This window comes from Euprymna scolopes, chromosome 15, assembly GCF_053919585.1.
Source record: "Euprymna scolopes isolate OS-2025 chromosome 15, ASM5391958v1, whole genome shotgun sequence".
Taxonomy (NCBI): Eukaryota; Metazoa; Mollusca; class Cephalopoda; order Sepiida; family Sepiolidae; genus Euprymna; species Euprymna scolopes.
Window position 1 is genome coordinate 125,988,742 of NC_136496.1, and position 15,322 is coordinate 126,004,063.

At 33.9% G+C, this 15,322-nt stretch overlaps 1 protein-coding gene across 1 annotated transcript in view; it reads left to right on the forward strand.

Annotated features, from left to right (window-relative positions):
• Positions 1-15,322, forward strand: part of LOC145294116 (acyl-CoA dehydrogenase family member 11-like) — a 71,217-nt gene that overhangs the window by 26,353 nt on the left and 29,542 nt on the right. Inside the window, exons 4-8 of the mRNA XM_080141214.1 lie at positions 1,693-1,813; positions 7,140-7,285; positions 9,990-10,139; positions 12,881-12,975; positions 14,036-14,135. Coding sequence (XP_079997340.1) covers positions 1,693-1,813; positions 7,140-7,285; positions 9,990-10,139; positions 12,881-12,975; positions 14,036-14,135 — 612 coding nt within the window. The remainder of the gene's footprint in view (positions 1-1,692; positions 1,814-7,139; positions 7,286-9,989; positions 10,140-12,880; positions 12,976-14,035; positions 14,136-15,322) is intronic.

The window sequence follows — 15,322 nt, forward strand, 5'->3', positions numbered from 1 at the left end:
CTCATCTTGGTTGTTATTTTCATAGCATTATTTTCATAGCATTATTGTCATTATCACTAAATGTAACATCCAACCTTTTGCAAGTGCCTCTTTTCAAACTTGGAAATCTTTATGTTGAACTCGGAGACCTGCGAGATGCCTTCAATAAGTCTCCAGACTTTTTTGTATGAGCACTTTTATTGATTGTACACACATGAAAATCTAGTTCCCCATCGAAGTAATCTCCTCCGGCTGCAATACACTTGTTGTACCGTTCTAACAACTTCTGGAAGGGCCCATGGAAGTCCTCTTGTGTGAGCATGTCAATGATCCTCATCACAGCCTCTTTCATCTCCTCGGTTGTAGCATAATGATAGCGTCTAAGGCTTTCCTTGAGCTTAGGGAATAACCAAAAATCATAGGGAGCAAGGTCTGAACTATACGAAGAGTGAGGAACTGTTTTGATGCCCATTTTGGTCACGACGTCTTTCATTTGATTTTCTCTGAGCATCGTTGGAACAAACTTTATGCAAATCTTTTGCATCTTCAGTTCCTTGTGAATAATTGTGTGTACAGTTCCCACACTGACATCAAAGTGTGTACTTATGATCTCTATAGACACGCGGTGGTCCTTATCTATGAAATTCTTTATTTGGCCAATCAACTCTGGTGTTCTGACTTCCTTACTCCTCTCATACCTCTTATCATCACTCACAGACTCCCTGCCTTACTTGAATCTTTTGTGCCACTCAAAAACTGATGCTCGATTCATGCAAGATGATCTAAAAGCAGTTTAAAGCATTCCATACGTTTCTGTAGTATTTTTCCAAGTTTAAAACAGAATCTTATTGCATATCGTTCTTCTAAAGTGTCCTCACGTCCAGATTGCATTTTTGAAATTCACCAGCTGTGACAATCAGGCTTTAATAAGGCGTATTCCAATTCATACTCTAGTTGTTCATTTGAACGTGAAATCATAAAAATTGGTAAGTCTTCTCATAAGATGTATAGCAAAAAGATACTGGATTTTCAAGAGCATACAACAATTGTAAATGCCTGTACAAAAAAGTCTGGAAACTTATTGAAGGCACCTCATATAAAGAATTTCGAACTGAATCCTCTATTTAATCAATAGGGATAGATTGTTCTCGTTCCATCAGCCATAACTGGGTAGAAGTGTTAATTAATTAGAAATAAGATTTTACTATTTTTAATTATCATTTGTAGTAAGGATTAAATTTTAAACTTCCAGAACACCATCAATTAGAACTCATTCTTAATACCTTTAACCATTGTGCCAAGACTGATGGAAAAGGAACAATCTACCTCTGTAAGTAAATAAAAAAAATTATGGAAGTCACTCCAGACAAAACATGAAGCCACTTGATGAAAGGAGCTAACCCTAATAATAAAATGAAAGAAAGCTCACAAGCAGCATTCAATCTCATGGACTTCAAACAGGCTTGTAAAAAGTAAGCCCTTCAAGATCCTAACAGGAAAGAAAGGGCTTACAAGGTTGGCTGACAAAAACTAAAGTTTAAGCTATGAAATAAAAGCTTCAATTTAAAATTCTGTATAAACTCTGGAGTTCGAAAAAGAATCTCGGAAGTTTCATTGTTTAAAAATCTATGAAAATACCAATCAGAATGAGAACATTATTCCGGATGATGAAAATAATGTAAATAATCATTTTGTTTTTATTTTTATTCATAGATGCATGAAGAAGGAAAATTATATTTGAAAAATGCCTTCATGCGACTGACCAGCAAAAATCCAACTGAGTTCTGGACATCTGGCCAATGGATGACCGAGCGCCGAGGAGGGTCTGATGTTGGTGAGATTTTTTTCTAAACCAATTGAGGTGTGTGATTAAAATTGTCGCCCTAGAAAAGACGACATGATTCCATTTCTGTTTCATGAAAACTGGTTTCTTTTTTGTTGCAGACCATCTACTAGTTGGCCAGTTGGGTACAAATCCCAAGAGCGATAGGAGCCTTCTATCATGTCTGAAAGTTACACAATGTACAACGAACAAGATCACAGCTGTACAACTCCTGCTCTCTACCGATCCGAGTTATGACAACAGGACCATTGCCAACACCCTCAAAATGATTATGGCCTTTGGTGTGGTTTCAAGTGATGGCCACATCATGCCACCTCACATCTTCGAAATTGGCTTGAAACTCAACACCAAAGTGTACCTGGAGGTGCTGAAGAATGTCGTGATCCCCTGATGCACTTAGGTGGCCGCTGGCAGACCCTGGGTGTGGCAGCAAACTCAGCGCCAGCCCACAAGTCAAAAGAGACTCCGGCTTGGCTTCAGAAAGAGTGCTATGGTTTTGTACCCTTCTCTTACTGCCCTCCCACCCCCCCTGGTCTGAACCCGCTGTTGTTCAGAACATCACCAACATGACCTCCCACAATACCAAAGCCAGCAGCCAGCCTGATTGCTGCCATTCACCGAGCTCCTGCCAGCACTTATGGAAAAGACATGCTCACAGTTTCAGACCTGTAACGAGGCGACGATTGAGGCTGAAGGTGGCTACATTGAAAAGTTGTCAGCTCTACTACATAATCAAGTTACCTGAATTAATTTTTTAAATAAAAGTTTTAAAATAAAGCTGTAGTGTTGTTTTCTTTAGGGCAACAAATTTATCGTTTCACCCTGCACAGATTATGGAATCTGTTGTGCTGGGTTCAAATCCTATTGAATCGGTTGTTGCCATTTACACACCAATATTATTGGGAAAGGTATGAACCCTCAGTTTCCTCAAAGTAGAATAACAACTCGTATTTATATTTTGAAAATTTTTAACTGGGATTTGATAATTTGGATAAATTTAATAATTTGGATAATTATGGATAATTTGCATCATACTTTCTTGTCTTGGATGTTATTCTTACAACGTTTCGGCTAATGTAACCTCCAAACTTCTTCAGGTGCATCTTGTCAAACTCGGAAATCTGTACAGAATGTTGAACCCTTTATTTTATTTCTGAAGTACATTGTTCTTGCTCTCTCAACCATGACCAGGTGTTTCAAAAACTTTATAATCATACTAACAAGACCCATGGAAATTCCACAGTTGTGAATATTTGTAGGAGTTTGTGAATGTTTCCATGATATGGACGTCTCGCACGAATACCGACCCCTTCCCCCCCTATAATTTGTTCAAACTGAAACTTACTTATCTAAAATATCTAAATACATTTCAAAATACATCTGGTAAATTGGATTTGCATTATTCTTTGTATATTTGTTTCATATGTTGTTGAAACTTATATCTAGAAATTTTACTTATTTAGTGTTGGACATTATTTCTACTTTGAGTTCTAATCTTTTCATTTCTTTAAATGTTATCTTCTTTTTTTTTTTTTTTAAATTACATTTTCACCCCAAACAAGGCACATTGCCACTTAGGTGTAGAGGGCTACTATCAGGGGCAGCAACTACTGGGACACTATGTAGGGATTTGGGCAGCAAGATGTCAGTTCACGTTACACTTGAAGTTCTGCATCTCAGTACAGTTGGGGAAGCAGGGACCTGGAATGGAATTCCAGAGTCTAGCGGTTCTGGGGAAGAAACTACTGGAGTAGAAAGATCTTTTACATCTAGGGATCTCTACTGCATGAGGGTGGGATTTAGCTGCCTGTCGGGTTTGTCGAGGGTGTCTACGTTGTGGGGGCACATGTGTCTGCAGTTTGTCAGAGCATTCACCATTAAAGTACTTGTAGAACAGGCAGAGGGGTGCAATGTTTCGTCGATGGGACAGAGGTTGAAGCTTAGATGCAAGTTCAGGGTCTATCAGATTGGCGCCTCTCTTTTGAACCTTGTCTAGGAGCGAGAGACTAGCAGCAGATGCACCAGCCCAAATGTGACAACAATACTTCATACATGGGCGAATGGTGGCCTTATAGAGGTACAGGATACTTTCAATACTTTCAGCCAAGTATTCCTCTGGCCTTCATCAGATGGTTAATCGTGATGGGATAGGAATGTTTAATCTCTGAACTGTATCCCCAGTAATTACTGCCTTCCATAGTTGTTGTTGTCTCACCATGTTTTGGCCAACTAATCCTCTGACTGGCTTTGAGTAGGGTTGAAACCGCTATCTTCAGACAATGCTCACCTGGAGCCATAGGGATTCAATGTTTCTATCCATTGAGCCAATTACTGAGGATACAGTTAGGAGACTCAGCATTCTTATCTCGTCGTGGTTAACCACCTAATGAAGGCCAGAGGAATAGTTGGCCGAAACATTGTAAAACAACTACTATGAAGATGCGGATAACTTATCTTCTTTGTTCTTTCACATTTATATTGAACCATGTACATTCTAAAACTATCCAACAACATTTATCAAGCTTAACCTATATAAAAAAGAATTAGCAACAACTTCTCAAATGAGGAAATGTTTAACGAACATATATCAATATATATAATATAGCCTGGTGAATCCTTACAAGAATGAAATGTGGAAAATTCTGTGTAACTTAATTGCCACATATATATATTTTCAAAACTGACTACATAGCTCTACTCACATATTGAGCACTGTTGAAGTAAATACTAAAAATAGATATATGTAATTTTATATACATACTCGCAAGCCACCCAGCATTGCCTGACCAAAAAATATGCATAAATATTATATTTTAATTCATACAGACTCTGAGACATGTGTATGCAAATATTCTGTATTTTCTAAACAGTTCACTTCTTGTAAAAAAAAATACTTGAGCTGAAATTGAAACCAAAACCTAAAGACAGTGAGTCAAGTATGATAACCATTAGATCAGCTTGACATGATCTTTATAAAGTGTTTTCAAATCTACTTATTCTTAACATAAGTAATCTGTCATGTTAACCATTCATGCATGCGCATTCGTGAAACAGTTGACAAACAGAAAAATCAGATGACCTCCCCACGTACCAATCTTTCAGTTTTGACCCCTAAGCCGCCCTTTTCTCTGAATGAAAACCAGATTAAAAATATTTCCACATGTCTGAATACCCCATCTACCAAATTTCAAGTATGCAGATAAAAAATTTGTTGAGTATATAGGTTGAGAAGTGTTCCCACACACACACACACTCACTTTATTTATATAGGGTTCTGTAAAAGTCTGAGGAAGCTACAGACGGCCAAAAATACGGCCGGGTAGCTGAAACAATAATTTAACTTAACAGAAAGATATGGTAATAAAAAATAAAACGCATATTTGCTCTACAACAGTATTGAGCACTTTCTTCAGGTTTTTATTAATTACCATTTCTACGAAATATATATATATATATATATATATATATATATATAGTAAGTTATGAAAATATAAATGGCAATTTAAGTTACACAGAATATTCCATGTTTCATCCTCATAAGAATTTGTCAGGATAAGCCTGACGAATTCTCATGAGGACCAAACACGGAATATTCTGTGTAGCTTAAATTTCCATTTATATTTTCATAACTTACTACCTAGCTCTACCTATGTATTGAGCACTGTGAAAGTAGATACTGAAACTTTATGGATAAAATTATGTCTTATATTAATTTATGTGATTAAATGAAATAGTCATATATATATATATATATATATATATATATATATATATATATATATATATATATATATATATACATAGGAATCAGTAAAAAGAGAAAATGAAGGTATAAAAACTATATAGTAATATATGTATAGATTTATTCATTTATTTAATAAGGGTGATACATAAATTGGGGGTTTGGGGAAAAAAGGAACTCTTTATATGATGGTATTTCGAAGCTTAATGCTTCTCATCAGAAGAGTAGAGAAGATAATGGGGATGTTACGTCTAGCGATAGTTTCATTAGGAGCAAAATAAATTATTGAGGTTGTTTGAGGGAATTATATTGATCTCTGTGATAAAAGAAGAGTGTATTTTGTAATATATAATGTAAGTAGATATATGTATTTATTTATGTGTGTGTGTATATATATATATATATATATATATCTCTTCTCTATATAAATAAAATGAACTCATTTTTTCCCGCTGATTTTGACCTTAATAGGATTAAAAATCAAGATATTTCATGCAAATATAATATGCACAAACGGCAGAACAATATCTGAGGTGTGTTATAGGCTTATTATTTCTCAAATTCCTCGATAATCTTAGATTTCTATACTTTTTCTGCTGAGAAGTCACGGCCAAAATCGGTTAAGATCAATGGAAGTGGTAAAATATTTTCTCTCTAATAAATTCCTCCTCCCCCTGCCACCACTTAACACCGTTTGGGGATCGTTCACAAGGAACAGTTGAGAAGAGAACACCGGTTTGGCTTCGTAGTTCTTTCATGTGAAGTTATTTAAAATCACTAAACTAAGCTGCAGTGCTCTGTGGCATAGTGGTTAGCGTGCTGGAAAATTCACATTATATTTTCACGTTCGCGCCGACCTACCGTAGTCTTTTTTTTTTTGTTTTTTTTTTCCTAAACAACTGGAATGGACTTTTCTTGGTGGCCGAACTGTTAACATTGCAGATGTTTTTGTTTTTTTTTCACACTTTATTTTCCTACTTTTACTCATGACTCCGGGTTTGATCCTTCCTACTTACCTACCATAACATTTTTTAACCCCCCCCCCCATCCCGGAAACAAACACTCGGGCAACGCCGGGTACCCCCGCTAGTATATATATAAATTGATCTTCCTGCAACATTATCATTACAAACAAACAAAGGAAAGAAAAGTCTTCTCTTTAACAAAAGCATTTATTACTGGTACTTTCAGCACCACTTAAAAAAGTCTCTTGCTGTCACATGTTCATTTTACCTAGAGGCATTTCTCTTTCCTCTGACCACATGCTGGTCATAGCCGACCTGTTCTCATCCTCAATCTTACACGTTCATTTTCTTCAACACGCACTTTGCTTCTGCCAACCACGTGGTGCATTTTTCCTCCTTTTTTTCTCTTTTTTCGCACACACTTCCTAATTTGCATATGCACCTTTTTCGGCTGCTGCTGTTGCTGATCTCTTCGCAAGCCAGCCATCCTTTGCTGCTGCTGCTATTTTCCCATGCACTCATATGCACAATGTTACATCCCCGTCAATTCCAATTAATATTAATTTAAAGAATTTAATATTTAATAAAGCTAATTATTATTTGGTTTCAGCTGCTTCCACTGACACAGTTGCTAAAAAAGAAGAAAATGAAGATTTCTACAGACTCTTTGGCAATAAATGGTTCACATCAGCAACTGATGCCAACATGGCATTCACATTGGCTCGCATTGTTGGACAAGATGGACAAGTCATGCAAGTAAGTTGCTATATTAATCACCCATTAAGGAAGTCTCAAATTATTATAATAGCCATAACACTTTTGTTACCTCTCCCGACCCGTAAAGGAGAGTTGAGGTATTGCTTACACATAAGCGTTTTTTTTGTTGCTTGTTAAGATATAGTCGACAAATCGATTTTAAAAAAATATATCGTTTAAAGCAGAAACAATATTGCGTACTTAATTGTCATGTCGAAAATAGTAATATATCCAAAAATTATGAAAATTCATCAAGTAGAACAAATGCTTTTTTGTTTTTAGTAAAAGAAAAGTCAGTATGGAAGGATAAAGTTGTCCCCCCAAAAGAAAACACTACAGCTTTATTTCAAAACTTTTATCGAAAATATCAATTCAGATAACTTGGCTATGTAGTAGTGCTCACATCTATTCAATGTAGCCACTTTCAACCTCTATCACCGCCTCGATATGGGTCCGGAACTGGGAGCATGCCTTTTCCACAAGTGCTGGCAGGAGTTCAGTGAATACTCGGCGGAGGGCGGCAATCAGGCTGGCTTTAGTGTTGTAGGAGGTCATGTTGGTGTTGTTCTCGACATATGACCAAACAAAGTAGTCCAGCAGGTTCAGGTCGGAGGAGGAGGAGTGGCAGTGGGAGAAGGGTACAAAGTGTAGCACTCCTGAAGCCAAGCCTGGGTTTTTTTAGACTTGTGGGCTGGCACAAAGTCCTCCTACTACACCCAGGGTCTGCCAGCAGCCACCTGATTGCATGAGGAAATCACCACACTCTTCAACATATCCAGATACACTTTGGTGTTGATTTTCAAGATGACCTTGAAGATGTGAGGTGGCATGATGTGACCATCACTTAAAACCACACCAAAGACCATAACCATGGCCGTAAACCTTTTTCATCACCCTGGGCACATTCCTGTCATTCTTGTGCAATCCAGCAAAGCATTTTGAGGCTGCTGCCAATGGTTCTGCTGTCATAACTTGAACCAGTAGAAAATATGAGTTGTACAGTGGTGCATCTCTGATCTCACTTATTGAACATTATGTCACTTTCAGACATGATAGAAGGCTCCTATCGCTCTTGGGATTTGTACACAACTGGCCAACTAGTAGATGGTCTGCAACAAAAAAAGAAAACCGGTTTTCATGAAACAGAAATGGAATCATGTCGTTTTCTTTTTATGGTGATAATTTTATCGTTTCACCCTGTATTATTATTTTTGGCATGAGAAGTAAGTACTGTTGCTTTTGCTTAAAACAACATATTTAAAAAATCAATCTGTCATCTCTGAACAAGCACCGTTTTTGTGTGTTTATTTGTTTGAATCTATTCTGCCCTTAACTCCTCAGAAATTCAAAATTGCCTAATAAAGGATAAAAGCTAATTTTCAGATTTTGTTATCATTCCCAAATACATTTTTTTTTTTCTTTTAATGGATTGATAGTTGCTATTTCTTCCGAGGAGTTAAGGGCAGAATAGATTCATTGATTGATATAATAATTAAATGAATGATTTTGCACTACAAAACAGGTGCTGTCAAGAATTGTAAATGTCAATGTAATTAAAGGAATAAATTGTAAGATGGTCAACATCATGAAATTTTGAATATAGACTTTTGTCATTTGTTATATATATATTCTGCCCTTAGCTTCTCAGAAGAAATAGCAACTATCAATCCATTAAAAGAAAACAAAATGTATTTGGGAATGATAACAAAAATGGAAAAAACTCTTCTTCAAACGCTTGGAAGTTGTTTTTTGTTTTTAGCTGGATTATTCTCACTTTGGATTCTTAGACTGGATTACTATGTACGTGAAAATTGCCTTGTTCCAATTTATGCTAGTCTCGGCAAAATCATAGCTTTGCTATAACAATTATTTTGCTAAAATCTTTTCTCTGATGAAAAGAATGCATTCTTTGAAACTCTGCAGATTAATTCTTAATGTTTCTTTCTGAGTAACCTGCTTAATAATAAATTCTTGTAGAGTATAATTTACAGTCTTTAATTTTGTTTTTATAATAAACTTTATTTCCTATATTGGTTGCATTGAGTTTTATCTGGTTAAGATTATCATATAAATATTAATATTTATATTTCCTTTAAGTTTACAGAAACTTTTGACTTATAAACTTAATAATTATTTATTGATTATATATATATGTATATATATTTATAAGAAATGGTAAAAAATCTGAAAAAACTGCTCAATACTACTGTAGAGCAAAGTATGTTTTCATTACCGTTTTATAGTCTGCTTAGTTACATATGTTTCCACTACTGGAATCGAATTAACGATCTGACAGCTTCTTGAGATCTGCAAAGTCTGATGAAACTATCGGATCATTAATTAGATTCCAGTAGTGGAAACATATGTAACTAAGCAGATTAAAAACAGTAATAAAAAAAAACATATATATATATATATATATATATATATGTCTTGGAAGTTTTTTAACCTTTAAAACTATATAAAAAATAATAAAAATTGGAAAATTATTTTTTCAGTAATCATTTAATCTCCTGCAATCGCTAAGTCAACTCACTTTCTTGAATTTACAATAGTCCTAATGTTATTTCAGGGATCATAAATTGTTTACCATGAAACACTGTTTTGGGGATTTAAAAACAAAACAGTATGGCTTCCAGCAGTGTTGATCAAACACCAGCTTATATACTGATGTTTTAATAAGAATTGCTGATTATATTTTCAGGGAACAAAGGGGCTGACAATGTTTTATGTTGAGGTTAGAAATGAACAAGGCGAACTGAACAATATTGAAATACTGAAACTAAAGAATAAGTTGGGTACAAGGCAGATGCCAACTGCAGAATTAATGTTGAACGGAACAAAGGCTTATCAGGTGAGTGGTAGGAAAATTAGAAAGATCATTCGTACATTTAGTTCCCCAATTATGTTGCCAGCTGAAAAGAACGAGTTTAGTGGCATACCATAACTGAGGTCACTGAAACTCTATAACTTTTCATAAAAAATTGATTTGGTCTTAGAATAACATTTTATCCATAAAAAAATTAGGTTTGAAAAGAAAAAAAACATGTGCAAAGGCATAGAAAAATGGGCTCCATATTTTGGCCAAGTTTCAGAAAAATCTAGGAATTTTAGGTATTTCTTTTTTTATTTAATTATTTTTCTTTTTTTTTTGGGGGGGGGAGTCGAGGAAAGTTGTTTTTTCTTTTAGATGGGAGGGGGGCATTTTTATTTCTCCCTTTTCTTTTTAGTGGTGGATTCAAATCTGCCTTTTTTTGCTCATTTATAATTCAACTGGGGGTGGCATGGGAGAGGAGAGTGATAGCCCCTCCCTCTCCAATGCGACCCCCCCCCCCCCGCCCCAATAATAAAATAATAAAATTTTGGAAAATCGAAAACAAAGAAAAAAGGAATATCTTAAATTATTCAAAACTGTGCACTTTAACAAATTTCAAGAAATTATGGAGTTATTTTACCTGGTGCCTCATCCCCTCTATATAGATAAATTTAATAATGAACACTGACATTTCGTTTCTCATTGTTTAAAGTGACATTCAACCAATTGAGTATAGGAAGAGGAATGGTGGTAAAATGAGGATCCGGAAAGAAATATATATATATAATGTCCTTTGAGTTTTGTATATTTAGGCAGAATTTCATTATTCACGCATATTTTATTGAAGAGGATCTTCGTTCTTCTTTTTATGATCTTTCTTTCGAATTTTTCTTGTTTTCGTACAAGTATTTTTGTTGTGGGATCCAAAGTTCTTATAAAGTCCCCTAGTTTACCGAACATTTTCAGTCTCGATTGACCATCGTCAGGGTTGTTCTTCCCGTGCATCCTACTAATTGATTGATTTGTTCTCTGTTGTTTTACTGTTTTTATTACTAATTTACTGTGTAGTTTCGCCTAATTTGAATTTTTTTTCTTCCTCTTCACCTTTATCGTGTTAGAATAGGTGGAGAATTCGGCTGCTGTTGTCAAAGTTTATTTTATTAATGGTTGGGTTTTTACTTTTTATTATTAATGCTTCTAGCATTGTTAGTCGTTGGTAATTATTGCAAGTTTTTAATATGGTAGTGTTATTTTTTAAAAGTTCTTTGTATTGTTTGGAGGTGGTGTTTATTATGTTATGTTCTTGTTCGAAGTGTTTGCAAATAGCACTGGAGGTGTTTTGATGTCCTGTGAGACATCTTCCCAATGTAGTGTGTGTATGACCAATATAGTTCATATTTTTCGAGTAGCAGTCCTCGAGGGGGCATTTAAACAAATAACCTGCATTGACCATACTCATTTTATCGGTTGTATCGTTGTTATTATTCTTAACTACTAGGTTTTTCGTTAGGTATTTTTTATAATATATTATTGGTTTTATTTTGTTGTTAGGATTTTGTATTTTTATGTATCTTTTTATAATATTTTTGATGGTGATTTCGTCCTGTTTGTGATTATAGTGCATTTGATTTTTGTAGTATAGAGGAATTAGGGTGTTTTCGTTTTGATTAATTGGTTTGTTTTTATTTCTAATAAATTGGGCTATTTCTTGATCGATTATTTTATTGGGAAAGTTATTGTTAACTAGTGTTTGTTTTGTAGGGTCGGAAAAAGGAACCTTAGTAGTGCATGGGTACAGTAATTTTTCTAACATTTGTGTTTTTATCTTAGGGGGTGGTAATATGTCATGGTTGTATATTGTATTTATTATTATTTTGATTGTTTTGTTAATAGGCCCAACATTTGCTGAATATTACATATTTTTTCTTATCAAATCAGTTTTTTATCAAATCAGTTTTTTTTATCAAATCAATTTTTTCTTATCAAATCAGTTTTTTTATCAAATCAGTTTTTTTTATCAAATCAGTTTTTCTTATAAAATCAGTTTTTTATCAAATCAATTTTTTCTTATCAAATCAGTTTTTCTTATCAAATCAGTTTTTTCTTATCAAATCAGTTTTTCTTTTAATTTAAAATTTGGTCTGTTACTACTTTACATTGCAAAATATCAGTTTTTTTATCAAATCAATTTTTCTTATCAAATCAATTTTTTCTTATCAAATCAGTTTTTTCTTATCAAATCAGTTTTTTCTTATCAAATCAGTTTTTTTATCAAATCAATTTTTCTTATCAAATCAGTTTTTTTATCTAATCAATTTTTTTATCAAATCAGTTTTTTCTTATCAAATCAGTTTTTTCTTATCAAATCAGTTTTCTTATCAAATCAGTTTTTTCTTATCAAATCAATTTTTCTTATCAAATCAGTTTTTTCTTATCAAATCAGTTTTTCTTTTGATTTAAAATTTGGTCTGTTACTACTTTACATTGCAAAATATAAGAAAGTGTTGTTATATATTAGCCTCCTGGAAGATGCCAGATGGCCTTGCTAATCATCATTGTAAGATCGACTATTATTATTAAAAGTTAGATGTTTATTTAAAGAAGTTATTATTATGAAAGAACATTCTAATGATTATCGGTATGAAAATTAGATTGTGTTACAACGACAAATAATGTTTACAAGTTTTGGAATGTAGTCGAATTTTTACAGATATCTGCAACTCGAACGAATGGATGCGTAGTTCATGATGTGTAATTGGTGCAATGTTTTTCATTTTCAGGTTTCTGCGGAAGGTAAAGGCATCTCTGCGATTTCTACTATGCTCACAATCACCAGAATCCATAATGCTGTCTCTGCAGTTTCAATTATGAGACGGTTAGTTGAACCACCTTTTTAAGATAAACACTATTCTCTGCTGGTCATAACCGACAATATCATAAAATTTATCTAATTTTTAAATGGAAATGAAAAATGTTTGATTTTTGTTTTTATAACAAGAAAAGGAAAAATGTCAGAATTTTTGAGATGAGGATTGATAATTGATATCACTTGGATTATTCGGACTACTGTTCACATCTTAGATGTTCTTCTCACAACGTTTCCTATGGTGAAACCTCTGACCTCCTTCAGGTGCATTTTGTAAAACTTGTCCATCTATTCAAAGAGTGTTTCTTTTTGAGTATGTTTAATATTCGCATCACAGATGGAGCAGATATCCATTCTGAATTTTTATATTTTAAAAAGATTTTATTTTTCAAAGTTTAACTTAAAAAGCCAATAAAGCAATGATAACATTAATAAAAAAAATCTTCTGCTTAGAAAGTTTGAATGAAAAATCTGATTTTATAATAATATTATGAAAAATCTGATTTTATAATAATATTATGAAAACCTACAACGTCAGAATTATCGATTAATGTATAAGCAGTTGTTAGATTTACATATACTTTAGCTTACCACGCATCTTCATAATCTTCGTTACTAGAAACAATATTTACTTTTGACAAGTGAAAGTAATTTTTATGCCTGGTTCAGTTATAAAAAAATGTACGATTGAAATGTGTATTCGCAAGTATTTAAATTTCTATCATTTATTCTAATTTGTTATTTGTGTTTTTTTTCAACTGATTTAGGATGAATCTGATGTGCTGAATCCAAAAATCACATTAATTTTGCTCAATCATTTTATTATTAATCAAAGGAAAATCCTGTGTGGAATGATTAGTAATTGGCTATCGGCATTTTAATTTTGAATTTGTAATAAACCGTGAATCTCATGTACTAAAAGAATTATCAGACTATGTAATATATAAATTAGATTCAAATTTTTTTTTACTTATTAAGTATTAAGAACATAAAATGTACATAATCAAAATTATTTAAATATAAGATTTGAGTTAATTTATATAATAGATGCTTTTTTTTAATGAACCAGAGCTGTAAATATGGCCAGCAATTATGCCTCAAAAAGACGAGTGTTTGGTCATCTTTTGAAAGACCTACCTCTGCATGTTAAAACTTTGGCAAACTTGGAGGTAAGTAGAATTTTTTATAAACTAAAGTTAGATGAGATCGTTACTCGCATTCATGTCAGTTTTATTTATCAATGTTGATCATTCTCATACTCGGCTCATCAAGATGCAAACCCACCTAGACTTCCCAAAGTTCTGTACCCACGTACAAGGTGAAAGATTGTCTATAGTTTTTCTCCGGCAATTATTCCCTATTTTAGTCACTAAATTCGTTCGGCATACAAGCTGCGTTCCTTCTTAACGAAACATTTTCTTAAAATAAAGAAAAGAATAGAAAAGAAGGGGTCAGATTCCAAATTCTTCTTAACAATCAGCATTCTATTTCTCCTCCCTCGCCACTGCTGTCGTAATTCTCTTTTCATCCTCTTCCCAACTGACAGCAACCTCACATGCCTGAGATAAAAATGGAACAAGAAAACATCTTTTTATACTGCCGCCTCAAACCACAATAGCACCTAAATTTACATTTATCTTATTTTTCGTATCAGACGGTTTTTGGGTTCAAATGCTGGCGCTTCTCTATGGAGGACACATGCTAACCATCGGCGCACATTGCTGTGGTTCTTCACACCGTTATTACACAAAGCAAACTCCAATTGGTCAACTCCATTGTTGCCACCACCACCACCTCTATCTCTTTTAACATCTTGCTACTACCATTGTGAGAAATTTTCCATTATTTCTCTGTGTACCTGAGGCTAAGCAGAACTTCCATGTTCTTTCCAAGAACTGTTCCTCTGTGGAATGCAATACCACAGGGCTGCTTCCCAGATGATTACAGCATGTTTGTTTTCAAGTCCAACGTTAACAAATTCTTGTTGAGCCATCTTTTTAAGTAATCCAATTTTTTCCAGATCTAATCCATCATTAGCAATTCCCATGGTGTTAGTCTCGTCATCAATGTGACACAAACCCTTAACAATTGTCCTTGTGCTTTGAGGAGCGGTATCTCATTAGTAAAAATCAAAGCAAAACACAGATAGTTTCTCAACTCCATCTTAACACCTTCAAGTGGAGACAACTCCATCTTAACACCTTCAAGTGGAGACAACTCTGCCATTTTAACACTGTCTTCTTACATAGTAACATATTGTAAGATGTGTTTAGTATGGAGAAAGGAACATTTCATTTTGAAATTAAATTACATAGAAAGGAAATTTTCACCAGAAATTAAAATTAGAAATTGATGT